Source organism: Pseudorasbora parva, chromosome 24, assembly GCF_024679245.1.
Source record: "Pseudorasbora parva isolate DD20220531a chromosome 24, ASM2467924v1, whole genome shotgun sequence".
Taxonomy (NCBI): Eukaryota; Metazoa; Chordata; class Actinopteri; order Cypriniformes; family Gobionidae; genus Pseudorasbora; species Pseudorasbora parva.
The window spans coordinates 11,237,485-11,251,373 of record NC_090195.1 but is presented as its reverse complement, the minus strand read 5'-3'; the positions used below and the strand labels follow the sequence as shown (position 1 = coordinate 11,251,373).

General features: G+C 36.8%; 1 protein-coding gene across 10 annotated transcripts in view; it reads left to right on the top strand.

Annotated features, from left to right (window-relative positions):
- The window catches only part of dip2ca (disco-interacting protein 2 homolog Ca), a 139,870-nt gene that overhangs the window by 92,459 nt on the left and 33,522 nt on the right, over positions 1-13,889 (top strand). For all 10 annotated transcript variants that reach the window (XM_067434678.1, XM_067434677.1, XM_067434681.1 and 7 more), the window contains 8 exons: positions 2,484-2,575; positions 3,679-3,789; positions 5,756-5,879; positions 7,480-7,589; positions 9,769-9,871; positions 9,979-10,043; positions 10,135-10,228; positions 11,606-11,725. In XM_067434678.1, coding sequence (XP_067290779.1) covers positions 2,484-2,575; positions 3,679-3,789; positions 5,756-5,879; positions 7,480-7,589; positions 9,769-9,871; positions 9,979-10,043; positions 10,135-10,228; positions 11,606-11,725 — 819 coding nt within the window. The remainder of the gene's footprint in view (positions 1-2,483; positions 2,576-3,678; positions 3,790-5,755; positions 5,880-7,479; positions 7,590-9,768; positions 9,872-9,978; positions 10,044-10,134; positions 10,229-11,605; positions 11,726-13,889) is intronic.

The window sequence follows — 13,889 nt, the reverse complement described above, 5'->3', positions numbered from 1 at the left end:
ATGAAAGGCAATGGCTGTTTGTGTGGCGCTTTAAACCAACCCTCCCCCCACCCGAGGAATATCACCCGTCTCCTCGGCTCGTTAAAAACCTCACCCAAATCAAAAGAGTAATTAACTTTCCACAGAACGCAGACGCGGAGCCAGATCACTATCTCACGCGCACCGTTTTGCTTTCACTGGAGCTTCATAGCCATGAGTTAAATCCTAATAACAGCAGGTCAAAAATTCAGCAGGACAGAGCAGATAAACTGCTGAAACACCCTGTGTGTGTGTGTGTGACTCATCCAGATGCTTAAACTTTAAGAAACTTGGCCATTTGGTCTGTCCATGTTTGTCCTTTGCTTGCCCTTCAGTGTGTGAAATCTTTTTCTTTATTTCGCAGTTTTCTGAATGTAGAGCTTAGTTTTCTAATGCACCGTATGACTGCGAAATCAAATCTGCTGAAGTCATATGATAGCTTTGTGTAAGGAACACAAGGGATCTGACTTCATTATTCACTGGAAATCTTCCTCTCTGCCTTTAATCTCGTTTGCACTTCCATATACATGTATTCAAACTGGCAGATCTTGTTTGGTAATAGGATGCAACAACTAATAGCGTTTCACATTCACGTCTACTGGTCAAAAGTTAAAGCTTGGGACATGCTCTGCAAGAACAAATAAATTAGTTTGTTTTCTCAAGGTGGCAAGAACATGAACAAAGTTCGTTCTGTCCAGTACATTTCTATACTTCACGATGAAAGCAGTTGCTGAACAACTCCATTTCACCGCATTAACCACCCCCACTTAAAATTTCTGACCAATTACACAATAGTTCTGGACACCCGCAAGAAAAAAGTTATGTCAGCCGATGTGTCAAGAACAAGCTGCGAGAACTCCAAAACCAAAAATGATGTCATTTTGTTCTTACAGCCCTGGGAGCAATAACTTTTTTCTTTGTTTTTGTGGAGTATGAGGCCTTTAGGATCAGTAGGATTATTTTTAAAGAAATTAACACTTATATTTAGCACTGAGGCATTCAATTGATAAAAGAATACATTAATGGCATTATAATGTTACTATGTTCTTTTGAACTTTCTATTCATCAAAAAGTCATCAAAAATATCATAGTTTCAACAAAAATATTAAGCAACTTTTTTCAACATCCATCACAGGAATAAATAAATATATTTTTTAAAGTAGAAAAATGTTATTTTAAATTGTATTATACCATGGTCTGTTTAAATACTCGATTCTGATTGGCTGGAAGCTGTGCAATTAAACCGTTTAATGCACAAGTAGTTCCAGTCAGTTTGATTACAGTTCGAAATTAATCCGCCACTACACTGAAACACTGATAACCATAGTAACAAAGTTACGCTTGCAAACAGAGTGACAGTGGCAGACTGCTAGCCTAGAAATCTAGACGCACCCTAGCGGCAGCAAATTTAATTTGCCCGCAAGTGTGGTCTAGCAACTCTCAATACCTATCTGAGCTGTATTCCTCAGAATCTGGACGGCCCAATCACATCGTGTAGGCTATAGAGTCGGCGGGCGGGGCCATAATGACGACGGCCGAGTTGCGTTTGCGTGCTTCTAGTAAACACAGAAACTGGCGAACGGCGGCGGTCTTTCGAATCAGCTCTGCCCGCGCCTCCGGAAGACTTGGAGTTAAGCTTTCCTCTGAGAATAGAACAAAGAACGGCACTGAAGTCATTCTTAAAAAGGGAAGATGTGTTCGGAGTTTAGCCGACCGGATACGGCGAATGTTTAATCAGTCAGCGAGCTCCCCTTCCGTCGTTGCTCCGGTTGGTGTAGCGCTATCCTATCGCGTGCAGAGGGAGTTTGAAAGACAACCATTTATCCGCCCCTCGGATTGAGCCCTGTCAATGGTGAGTTTCCAAACCAAACATCTTGATGTGGGTCTGGCTTGTCAGGCTAGCAGACTGCAGTATCAACCACAGATATGTCTATACGTATAACGTTCCATATCTATGGCAACATTAAGTGACATGAGACATGACGTGACACACAGAAGCCAATGGCACATGTCACTATGAGCAGATAATGTACATATCTATGATGCGCATAGTGGCACATGCGGTCTTCATTGTCATGTCACTGACATTATCGTGACTGACACTGACACCTGCATGACACCGAGTTGCGGAACATGTCGCCGTGTGACGTGCGTTTTTTACAGTCTATGATGGTCGTGACGCCTACACTGACAGACTTGAGCACCTATACTGACGTGACACAAAATCCTAAATAAATAGCATGAAAATAAAATAAAATCCTTTAATGCATGGCTAGCCGTGGATTATCCCTTATATATTTCACAATATTTCAGTTTGTACTCTATTTTGTTTCAAAAACCTTACAGAATCTTACAGTTTATATTTGAATACTCTGAGACACAAATGAGGTTTAACAACTACAAGGCGTTTTGGTGAACTGACCCCATGAAGGACAGTCATTTAGTATGTACTTCCTTCTACACAGGTAAACTTTGGTCTCGGAGCATCAAAGTAGCGTACAACATCCTCCACAAACTGGGCACCAAACAGGAACCAATGGTCCGACCAGGAGACCGGGTGAGTGTGACCGATCCTCTTCAGTGACAGAACCAGATCACCTCATTAGAGGAAAGGTGCAAGTTCAATGCAAGTTAACCATTAACACAGATAATTATTTTGTCTTGTTCATAAATGTTCAAATATGCAAATATTGTATGCACTTTAAATGAAAGTCTATGAGGCAAAGTTTAAGTGCTTAAATACAATTTTTTTCCTTCTAAAATTAACTAGTTTAAACTCAGAGGCGGACAGTAGTGGAGCATTTTTACTTTCTACTCTAAGTACATTTTTCAAGTATATACTTTATCAGTGCTTTTCTTTCTTCACTTCACTACATTCCAAAGCATAATATATAATGTCATACATTTTACTGCATTACATTTCATAAACAAAAGTTTTTTTTAAACCTTTTTTAACCTTTAACATTAAACATAGTACTTTCTTACATGTACTCAAGTACAATTTTAATTACTTTTACTCGAGTAAAAGTATACAGCACTACATTTTAATGTAATTATGTATTTAATGATACTCAATATGAAACACAGTACATTCAAAATGACAATATTATGTTTTGGAATGTTGTGAAGTAAAAGTTTTCCAAAGAAGAAAACCGATAAAGTACATATACTCGAGAAAAAAAAAAAAAAAGACCTGGAAAGTAAAAATACTCCACTACTATCCGCCTAAATAAATACTTATTTAATATGAAAAATAATTTTTACTGTGTAAATAGTAGCCTACACTGGTAAAAGGATGTTTTAGACATCTTCACAACATAAACTAATTCAAGCACTTTAACAAAATGACAGAAAACCTGAGCTGCTTTGAAGCCCTCTGGTTTCAATGCACTGCCCCATAGACTTCCATTATAAGTGCAGTACGTGCAATTGTTCTGTTTTATCACCGAGGGACGAGTTCAAATGATTGCCTGTGGTTATCGTCAACATGCGGCAGATGCTGAACACAGAGCAAAACTTGTTTTGAACCCAGAACATTCCTTTAATGATAGAGTCTCGTTTCCTGCCGCATGCCTCGGTTTTAAAGCATGTCCCTGTCAGATTAGCATACGCTCGTGTCTGAAGTCTGACACCTTTCCTCTCTTATCACTCCACGAGCAGGTGGCTCTTGTGTTCCCCAACAACGATCCCGCTGCCTTTATGGTCGCCTTTTACGGCTGCCTGCTGGCAGAGGTGGTGCCCGTACCTATCGAAGTGCCACTTACCCGAAAGGTGAGACTCTAAATATACCACCATGAGAGTCCATGAATGAATGTGTTGCATTTTCAAGCCTTCAGGTCTAAATTTTTGACACGTAACAAGTTATAGTTCCTACCTACCCACAATCCTTCCCTGCAGATCCTCCTTCTCAGCATGGAATCACACTATCTAGTGCCAACCTAACAGTCTTTACGGCGCACAATACTAATATTTATTTATTATTCATGTTTAATGGTAACATATCACAAAGGCCTTCTGGAAACTTGACCTTGTAAATATTGCAGCGTCTCACTCTCCGGTTCGCAGTCTATTTTGAGATCCGTTATCTTTTCAGTATGTCAGGCTGAATGTATCAGCGCAGACCTCTCGAGGTTGAGGTATTGCCTCAGATACGTATGTCGAATTTTAGTGGTCGAAGTAGAGGAGGAGAGCAGCTTTGGCAAGAGTCAGCCTGATCATCAGTCCAAAAATTCCAGGAAAGGACCTGGAAACTGGCAGAACACTCTCTGGCTTCCTCTGCATGCAGTGCACTTCGGAAACCAATAAACTTCTGTCCAGTCCAATAGCAGCTGTGCGTTTCTCTGCATTTTTGACTTATAGCACATCAAAAACCTTACAGAAAACTACTGTGGGAGAATCATAATGCAGTGATTGTGTCTGATGATAAAACGGTTTTCATTTACATTTATGCAGTTGGCAGATGCTTATCCAAAGCCACTTGCATTTCATTTCAGCTAGGTATTTTTAAGGAAATCAAACCAATGACCTTTGCATTGCTAATGCCATGGTACTAATGATTACCTATTCAAATACCATGGTATTTGCATGGTTATTAAAGGTACATTGCAGAATATCTTGATAGTATTATGGTGCATATGCAAAAAAAACAAAAACAATATGGTAATATCGTAGTACTTGAACTATATACAGTGTGGCAAAAAAGTATTTAGTCAGCCACCAATTGTGCAAGTTCTCCTTTTAACGTTTGACCCCTGTCATTGCCAACAAAGGGTATATAACAAAGTGAGATTATCTTTTGTTATTGACCAAATACTTGTTTTCCACCATAATTTTTAAGTAGGAGATCTTGCACAATTGGTGGCTGACTAAATCATTTTTTGCCCCACTGTACAATGGTTCTCCTGAAATCATACTCCAAAAACATGAAAGTTAAAAAAACACATGGTAGTACCTTGGTACTTCTGGGTTCTTTCTTAAAGAGTACCATGTGTTTACCATGGCTTTTGAACATGTACCACGGTGTACAATGCAAATACCATAGATCATGAATTTCACTACTATAGTACATGTGCAAAAAAAAATAGTATCATGGTAGTTTGGTTTGGTATACATTATTAAAAATATTACAATGGTAACAAAATTACAAAAAAATACCATGGTACTTGCAATGGTAGTACTGTTGACAAGTTGAATCAACATGGTAGTACTGTGGTAATTTTGTCTACTTTTTTGTAAGGTTACTAAAAGTACTAAAAAGTTCTATATATTGTTTTACCATGATTTTTGAACATAGAGTACATGAATTTCATTACCATGTTATATTCCAAAGTAAGGTATTTTTTTAATGTATTTTATGTTTTACTATGTAAAAAAGGCAACAACATTTGTCAGGTGGAGGTGATTTTAAAACTCAACCATCAAAGATAAAAGAGATATTCAGGTATTATGGCTAAACATAATTTCTCAGTGTGGTGTCTGTAATAAGTAGGCCGTCACCTCCCCTGCAGTGTATTTTGCTGCTGTACTGATGATGGATGTTAGCTGGTCTTAGCCTATTTCTCTCTCTCTCTCTCTCTCTCTCTCTCTCTCTCTCTCTCTCTCTCTCTCTCTCTCTCTCTCTCTCTCTCTCTCTCTCTCTCTCTCTCTCTCTCTCTCTCTCTCTCTCTCTCTCTCTCTCTCTCTCTCTCTCTCTCTCTCTCTCTCTCTCTCTCTGTGTGTGTGTGTGTGTGTGTATTAGGATGCAGGAAGTCAACAGATCGGCTTTCTCCTGGGCAGTTGTGGGGTTACTGTGGCTCTGACCAGTGACGCTTGCCACAAAGGCCTTCCGAAAGGACCCACTGGGGAAATACCACAGTTCAAAGGTCAGTGCGTTAATACAAAAACCTCAAAAGGGATATGTATAGTGGCATGCAGTCAGACTATAAGCACTATCAGTCTAGTCCACTTTACAGCTTATTATGACCAAGAACCACCCACTTAGACAGGAATAGAGCATTGGATTAACATGTAAACTCCAACAACAGCTTACATTGTTGTAACCATTTAAATCAGATTAGAATCTGTGTAAATTACCGTTTAATTACAAGTTTGATGTTGTTGTTTTTTTAAAAGAATGTTATGCAATAAATTAATTTAAAAGTAAATGTAAAATTCTGTATATATATATATATATATATATATATATATATATATTAGGGCTGTAACGATACACCAAACCCACGATTCGGTTCGTATCACGATTTTTGACCCACGGTACGATACAAACCTCGATATGGGGGGGACAAAACAGTTTTATTCCGTACAGTATTCTGTAGCCTATTTTGCCGTCAATACCATATATCTGTATGGTCAATAGGCTACTGCCAACGTTTTCTTTGCGATACCAATAGGCAATATATATTTAACATGAAGTATAGGGCCTCCTGTACATCAATACCAACAGAAGCGCCGCGTCAGACACGCTTCTGGTGTGCAAAGAAAGAGAAAACGCCACGCAGCCGCCCCGCGGATGACACGCAACAGAAACGCCACGCTCACACCACGTTGCCAGCCGGTTGGGGAAGCTTCTTGAAACACTTACGACAAATTGTGTGGGTCTTGTCAACTACACGATTGCCATCCTTGTTCTCCACCGGGTGGCTGAAATGTTGCCATACTGCTGACTTAAAAGTTGAACCTGGACAGGAAGGATAATTCTGGGAGTTGGAAGGGGTGTGTCGCGATTCTGCCTTCTCAGATCGCGATACAGGTTCGTGGACCTGCGTATTGCGATTTCGATTTCATATCGCATATCGTTACAGCCCTAATATATATATATATATATTCATCCAAGAATCCTTGAAGCCTGTAGTGGTTTCCACAAAAACATTAAGCAGCACAACTGTTTTCAACATCGATAATAATAATAAATGTTTATTGAGCACCAAATCATACTATTAGAAGGCTTTCTGAAGGCTCATGTGACACTGAAGACTGGAGTAATGATGCTGAAAATTCAGCTTTGACATCCCAGGAATAAATTACATTTTAAAATATATTAAAATCTGTGTGGGCCGCCAAGCAAAACATCAAGAGCATGATGGGCCGTATCATGCGTGCGATGTTATCTGAGCCAGACTGCTAGCTGTCAGCATTTTTTGCCCCGCCTGGGCCACAGTAAGACGAGAGAAGGTATAAATAGAAAATGTAGAGGTAATGAGCCTGTGATATTGTTGTAATGATTAAGAAGTCCCGAGAGGATAGTCATTTATCCCGAGACAGAGAAAAGACGAACTTACTCTCATCCTGATGCTCATAGTCATTTAGCCAGTCACCCTAATCACTCACTATCATTCTTTTGAACGATAATCACTACTAATAACGGTAATGACGGTCATGGTTGACTCATCGAGCTGCATGAATATTAATAGATTGGTATGAATATTCATGTGTTCTCTCTCTTTGGTCCCACCCACTCATCAGGATGGCCGAAGCTGCTATGGTTCGTCACTGAATCCAAACACCTGTCCAAGCCACCACGTGATTGGTTCCCTCACATCAAAGATGCAAATAACGACACCGCCTACATAGAGGTGAGCTAGCCCATGGAGTTATGACTGTTATGGAAATATCAGTTTATTCAAATCCTTTTACCGGCCGTACGCACACAGACATTCTACCAAAGTGGAAACCAACAGTCTGGAATTGTTTTTCCATATGCTGCACCCACCAGCCACTTTAATTGTTTTATGATATCTGATTGGTAGATATTATATGTCTCGAGCCACAGAAATCAATATTTCCTATCAGCATGCCGGGCACAGCTGCCTCCATTAGAGAGTCGCTGGATAATGGATGATAAAAGATTAATGTTTGTTTAATTGTGAATCAGGACTCTTGTAGGAGATGCTGGTTGATGGAGTGGGGCTGGTCTCATGTTATTGAACCAGTTTTGAGTGAGTTGTCTCAATGTTCCTCACCAGATCCCAGAAATCTGAGAGTCTGTGCAAAGTGGCTAGGTGTCAGATGTCCACGGTGCTGGGCCAGTGTTTGATTTCTGTTTTACTGCACGCTTTTCCAGTACAGAATGAAAAACATATTTAGAGGAAGACTAAAATCAAAAGAAAAAATAAGAAATTATATTTTAATTAAAGAAAACATAAGGTTGTTTTATGACCATTAATATTTTGGCATAATGAAATTTATCTTGATGAAAGTACAGCACATTTTCCTCTCAATTCTTATTACTGTAAAGCAAAACATTTATTTATTTTTAAATTATTTATATAAAATAATTATTTATACGGTTATTTTAAAATATATTATCAATAAAAAAGCAGATTTATATACATAGTATTATTCAAATTAATATATATATATATATATATATTTATTTATTTTTTAAAAAATGTTTTATTTATTTATTTATTTATTTATGTATTTTTCAAAAAAGCACATTTTTCCTATTTATAATTACAAAAAAACTATTTACATACATGCTATGAAACAGGTATTATTTTCTCTAATTATTTTACAATTTTCAAGCATTTTTTTATTATATAGTATAAAAAAGTATTATTAAAAGTAACAAAATAATAATTAATTACATAATATGCCTAAATGCCTTTATGGTACACAATATGATTTCAATAAGCATTACAAAGAAGATTTAGTTTTTCCTGCTTAAAATTGGACACTATAACAATATCAATAAAACATTTAAAACTATTTTTTTAAGCTATTTTTTTTTATTTAAACATTTGACATTTTCATGTATAAAAAATAAATATATTTATTGAACAAACAGATTTATCCAGTTTTTAATGTATTACAAATTTCGTATTTAATATTCAAATACAGCTTTTGCTCTCAGGCAACACTGTGGAAACACAAGAATTACCAAACCATCATATCAAGTTATCATATCCATCTTCATCCTCATCTCCATCTTCGATCTCACCCTCACTGTATCCCTGCCGGATTGTCACTATGACATCATCACAGTATGACATCTTATACTCACCCTCATCAACTGGTGTTGTGTTATATACCTTTTTTTTTAAGCGCTATAGAAAATGTGGAGATCATAATAAGTGCAGTTATAGTATGTGAATTACTATTCTTATAAGTGCATTGCAAAATCATGCAAGAATGCATATATTATCTAACTCTTTTCCTTACAAATATGCTATATTTGTATCCAACCTAGTGTGTCTTGTTGGATACAATGGATACCTTATGCGATTCCATTTTGGTAGAATGTTGCCATGAGCTAACACACGTTTTTTTTGTTTTTTCCTCTAAAATATTAGAATATATAATCAAAATTCTTAAAAATACTTCTTAACTTACCAGTGAATGTGACTCATAATTTTGTGGTCACTGGACGTAAATTAGTGAAAAATGCACTTTTCATTGAAGAAAATATGGACACGTGCTGAAACAGGACACAGAATTGTCCCCTGTAGGTCATGTGACCAATTTTAATAAAAGCAATGGCATGTACTACTGTAACTTAATTCATTTCAGTAATGAGAATCTAATGAGAAATAAGAAAAACCTCCAAAGTGATATATCTACAGGCATTATGGTAATGTGAATTGAAATTGTCCTGAAAGTTGAAATTCAGCATGACATGGATGTTCTTCAAAGGTTTCTTTACATTCACCCTTACAGTGCGTTAACGGCCATGCAAACTGTGTTTGTAAAGAGATTTACTACATGAATATTTGTTAATGATTGCTCTGTATCACACTGTTTATTGGTTTACAGTATAAGACCTGTAAAGATGGGAGTGTTTTGGGCGTGACCGTGACACGGATCGCACTTCTAACACACTGCCAGGCCCTAACGCAGTCTTGTGGATACACAGAAGGTGAGTCCAATAAGAACACACGCACACCACATTACACCTCTAGGTCAGTCCCCTGTCCTTTGCGGATAATAATAATATAGTAAATCTTTCTTCTCTCTGTCTTTCAGCTGAAATCATAGTGAATGTATTGGATTTTAAAAAGGATGTGGGTTTGTGGCATGGAATCCTGACTGTAAGTCATGCTTCTGAAAAAGTTATGTAAACAACTGGTCATGTGTTCCACATTCAGGTGGGTAATATGTCACTTCCTGTTTCTTCCCCAGAGTGTCATGAACATGATGCATGTAATCAGCATCCCTTACTCCCTGATGAAGGTCAACCCTCTGTCCTGGATCCAGAAAGTTTGTCAATATAAAGGTCTGTCAGCCAGTTTTTAAACTAAATCAAAATTTTTCACCAAAACTATTTACACCCTGGATGTCATTTTTATCACCAAAAGTGTTTACTCCAAGTCCTTATAACAAAATAGTATTACACAAATTGTGCAGACATCATTTTTGGCAAGCAGTCATACAAGGACATTTTTAAACACATCCAAAAACAAGAGAGAACCAACAAAATATTAATAACTGATTATGTTATAGTCAATGTACCCTATGTGTTTTCCGGTGAACTTTGTTTTCTATATTTTTGTTTTGCATAGTAAAATAAAATCTTAGTTTGCATTTTTTTAGAATAATTTTGTTTGCTAAACACCTGAACCAAGTTCCCTTTATATTTAAAACATTAAAATATATAAAATATTATTCTCATATTTTTATGTTTTAATCAAACTTTGTAAGGTCATTAAAAACAAATCACTTTTTAATACGTTTTTTGACTTTCTGTATGCATTGTTGGTCTTTTTTAAAAAAAATACTTTTTAAAATACTGTATATTTTTTGTGCTAAAATTTTAGACTTGATATGAATAGACATTATAGTCTTAATATTTAATCTTACAGATAATTTTTCATCAATCATTAACAGGACAAAATTCTGAGTAAAAAATAAAAAACTCTTTGGTATCATTAAAGGTCCCGTTCTTCGTGCGTTTTCAAAGCTTTGATTATGTTTACAGTCTGCAATATAACATGAGTTCATGTTTCGCACAATTGACTTATCTGTACAGCGCTGTTTTCTCTGTCCTAAAAACGGCCTGATGATTTCCTTGTTCTATGAAGTCCCTCCTTCAGAAACACGTAACGAGTTCTGATTGGGCCAGCACTTCCCGTGTTGTGATTGGACAGCAGCTTAGCGCACTTTGCCCGGAAAGGTCCCGCCTCTTACCATAACAGGGAGATGCAAGCGCTGAATGCGCGCTCTTCTCCACGTGGGAGAGCAACAAGACCACGCCCCCTATTTTGCGTGTTCTTGTGGGCGGAGGGTTAGTCAACAAACGGTTCTAGTGACGTCATTACATCCCTGCACTTCCTGCTGTAGTCCAAACCGGCCGTTCGCTTTAGGCTTTGAAAGGGAACTTCTGTTAAATAAAATATCTCGCTTGGCATTGAACTTTGAGCTTTATAATTTTACAGGTATTATTTATGCTCTAACAGCAACATTACACACTAACTAAAGTTTGAAAGATGGAATCGCGAAGAACGGGACCTTTAAAGGTTTACTCAGAAATTTGTTCTGCTTATGTTTCATGAATTAGTCGTATAGAAGTGACAGTGCTCTTTGATACAGTTTAGTATGTGCATTACATGACCATTCCTGTGATTTTATAGGAAATGTGTGTGTTTGTGTGTAGGTAAAGTGGCTTGTGTCAAGTCCAGGGATATGCACTGGGCTCTAGTCGCTCACCGAGATCAGAGAGACATCAACCTGAGCTCCCTGCGCATGCTGGTGGTGGCCGACGGATCCAACCCATGTGAGCTTTCTTTCTTTCTTTCTTTCTTTCTTTCTTTCTTTCTTTCTTTCTTTCTTTCTTTCTTTCTTTCTTTCTTTCTTTCTTTCTTTCTTTCTTTCTTCTCGCTCTCCTTTTATGTATGAACTCTTCCTCTCACACCTGTTTCTTGAAATACTCCTCTGACTGGAAACAAGCTGAGTTTTAAGCAGCTGTTCACACACCCAGCACCCTGAAAAAAGCTAGAAGCATCATACATAAGTGTGTAATATAAATGTATGCACTCATATATGCCCTCTGGGATTATAACTTACAGAAGAGACGAATCAGGATAGATGATGCCCAGAAGCCATTTTCCTTACTTATACAGATATATAATACACAAATGGACACACTGGAGGACAAAACATTCCTTCTGCTGCCTGTTTCATCCAAATGCCAAAGTAAATGCCAGTAAGATACAGTCATTGCGTTTCTGATGGAATATTTAAGAAGGAAAACGGTTTTAAGGGGTCAAATGGGACCTTTTTTAGTTTTTGAGATTAATATATCAATGTACGATGTAGTCATAGCTGAACATTTATAACACAACGATCCCTTTCAAGTCCAAGAACATTTCGAGGAATCTCACAAAACTCATATTTCAATTCAAAAGAAAAAAAGAGAAGGCTATAGAACAGGGGCTGGAAACTTCCAGGGTACTTCCTGTTCTGTCCAAATGTCCTTAAAAACAAACCAAACATTGTTTTGTTTTGTTTTTTGAAATTCCAAAAATGCTGAAAGTTTTCTGTGATGGTAGGGTTATGTAGGGGGATTTTATATACAGTTTGTGCAGTATAATAACCATCCTATGGAGAGTCCCCACAAACCACATATTCAAGTATGAGTGTGTGTCCAACCAGTCACTTTAAATTGTTGTGAGTTCTGTATTTGAATCCTTTAATATGGTTGAATTCACATACAGTTTAGTTAATTATGGCAGTGACAAATTACAAACTTACACCTTGCAGAGAGAGATATAAGCTGTGTCTGTCTTCCATCGGAGCGACATATTTTGTGTCATGTGCGACTCAAATGTTTCGCTCTCCTCAGGTTAAAAGCTGCCTTTTACTGTCACTATGGTTTCAAGTGATATTCATGGCAAGCGTGATAATAGAATACGGACTTGTGAATGTTTGTTTATGTGGAATATTTTCGAGCCACTTCTGTAAGCTGCTGTGTGAACGGAACTTTTAGAGAATCAGATATGCAAGTCAAAATAGTTGACATTTCCAAACAGTTGCATCGAAACATAACATCGATTGGTGTTGCGCACAGCACTGCATATGCAAATAGGTCAGAACAATTTGAAATATTATCATAAATTGACACTTCATTAACTTGCAACAAAGGTAATGGAAAAAGTTTTTAATGATTAAAAGCTGGTGAAGGGTGAAAAACATGGCGGGCCACACCATTTTTGTCAAAGAGCTACAGGTTCCTGACCACTGCTATAGAAGGTCAAATTTTTGAAATACATTTTTAGAAGAAAAAATATGAATCTTAAAGAAAATAAAGCTTATATTTGGACTAATAATATTTCATTTTATCATAAAATTACTGCAATGTAAAATCAATATTTATTATATATTATTTAAATGTATTAAATAATTCAGTTAAAGTGTATATAAATCTTGTATTGTACTGTATTAGACATTGATTTTAAATAAGAAAAAATGACATCAGTGTAATGAGCAATTCTATTTTTTTTTTACTTATTATATTGCATTGCAATAATTATATTTTTATAGAAAAATGTGCTTGTTTATAATTAAATTATTACCCCAGCCCCAATGCAACACATTTAATGTAAAAAAATTGGCTTGTTTATAATTATTATAGTTAAAAATATTTCCATTTTTAACATGAAGTATGGCATTAGAACATGGACACCCAGATTGATATATATCTCAATAAAAGTTATTTACAGCTACACATCTTAAAGGTACAGTAGCAAAATCAATCTATTCAATTCTAAGGTTGGTCATGAAAAAATGCAACAATGCTATGATTTAGGACCCATTTAAACTGGATGTTTTTCTTTTGTGTGTGTGAACTGTCCCTTTAAGAGCTCTGTTCCCATTGTACTGTACAATGTTAGGACACCTCTGAAAGTGAGAACTTTTTGAAATGTTTTATGAGGCAGGCG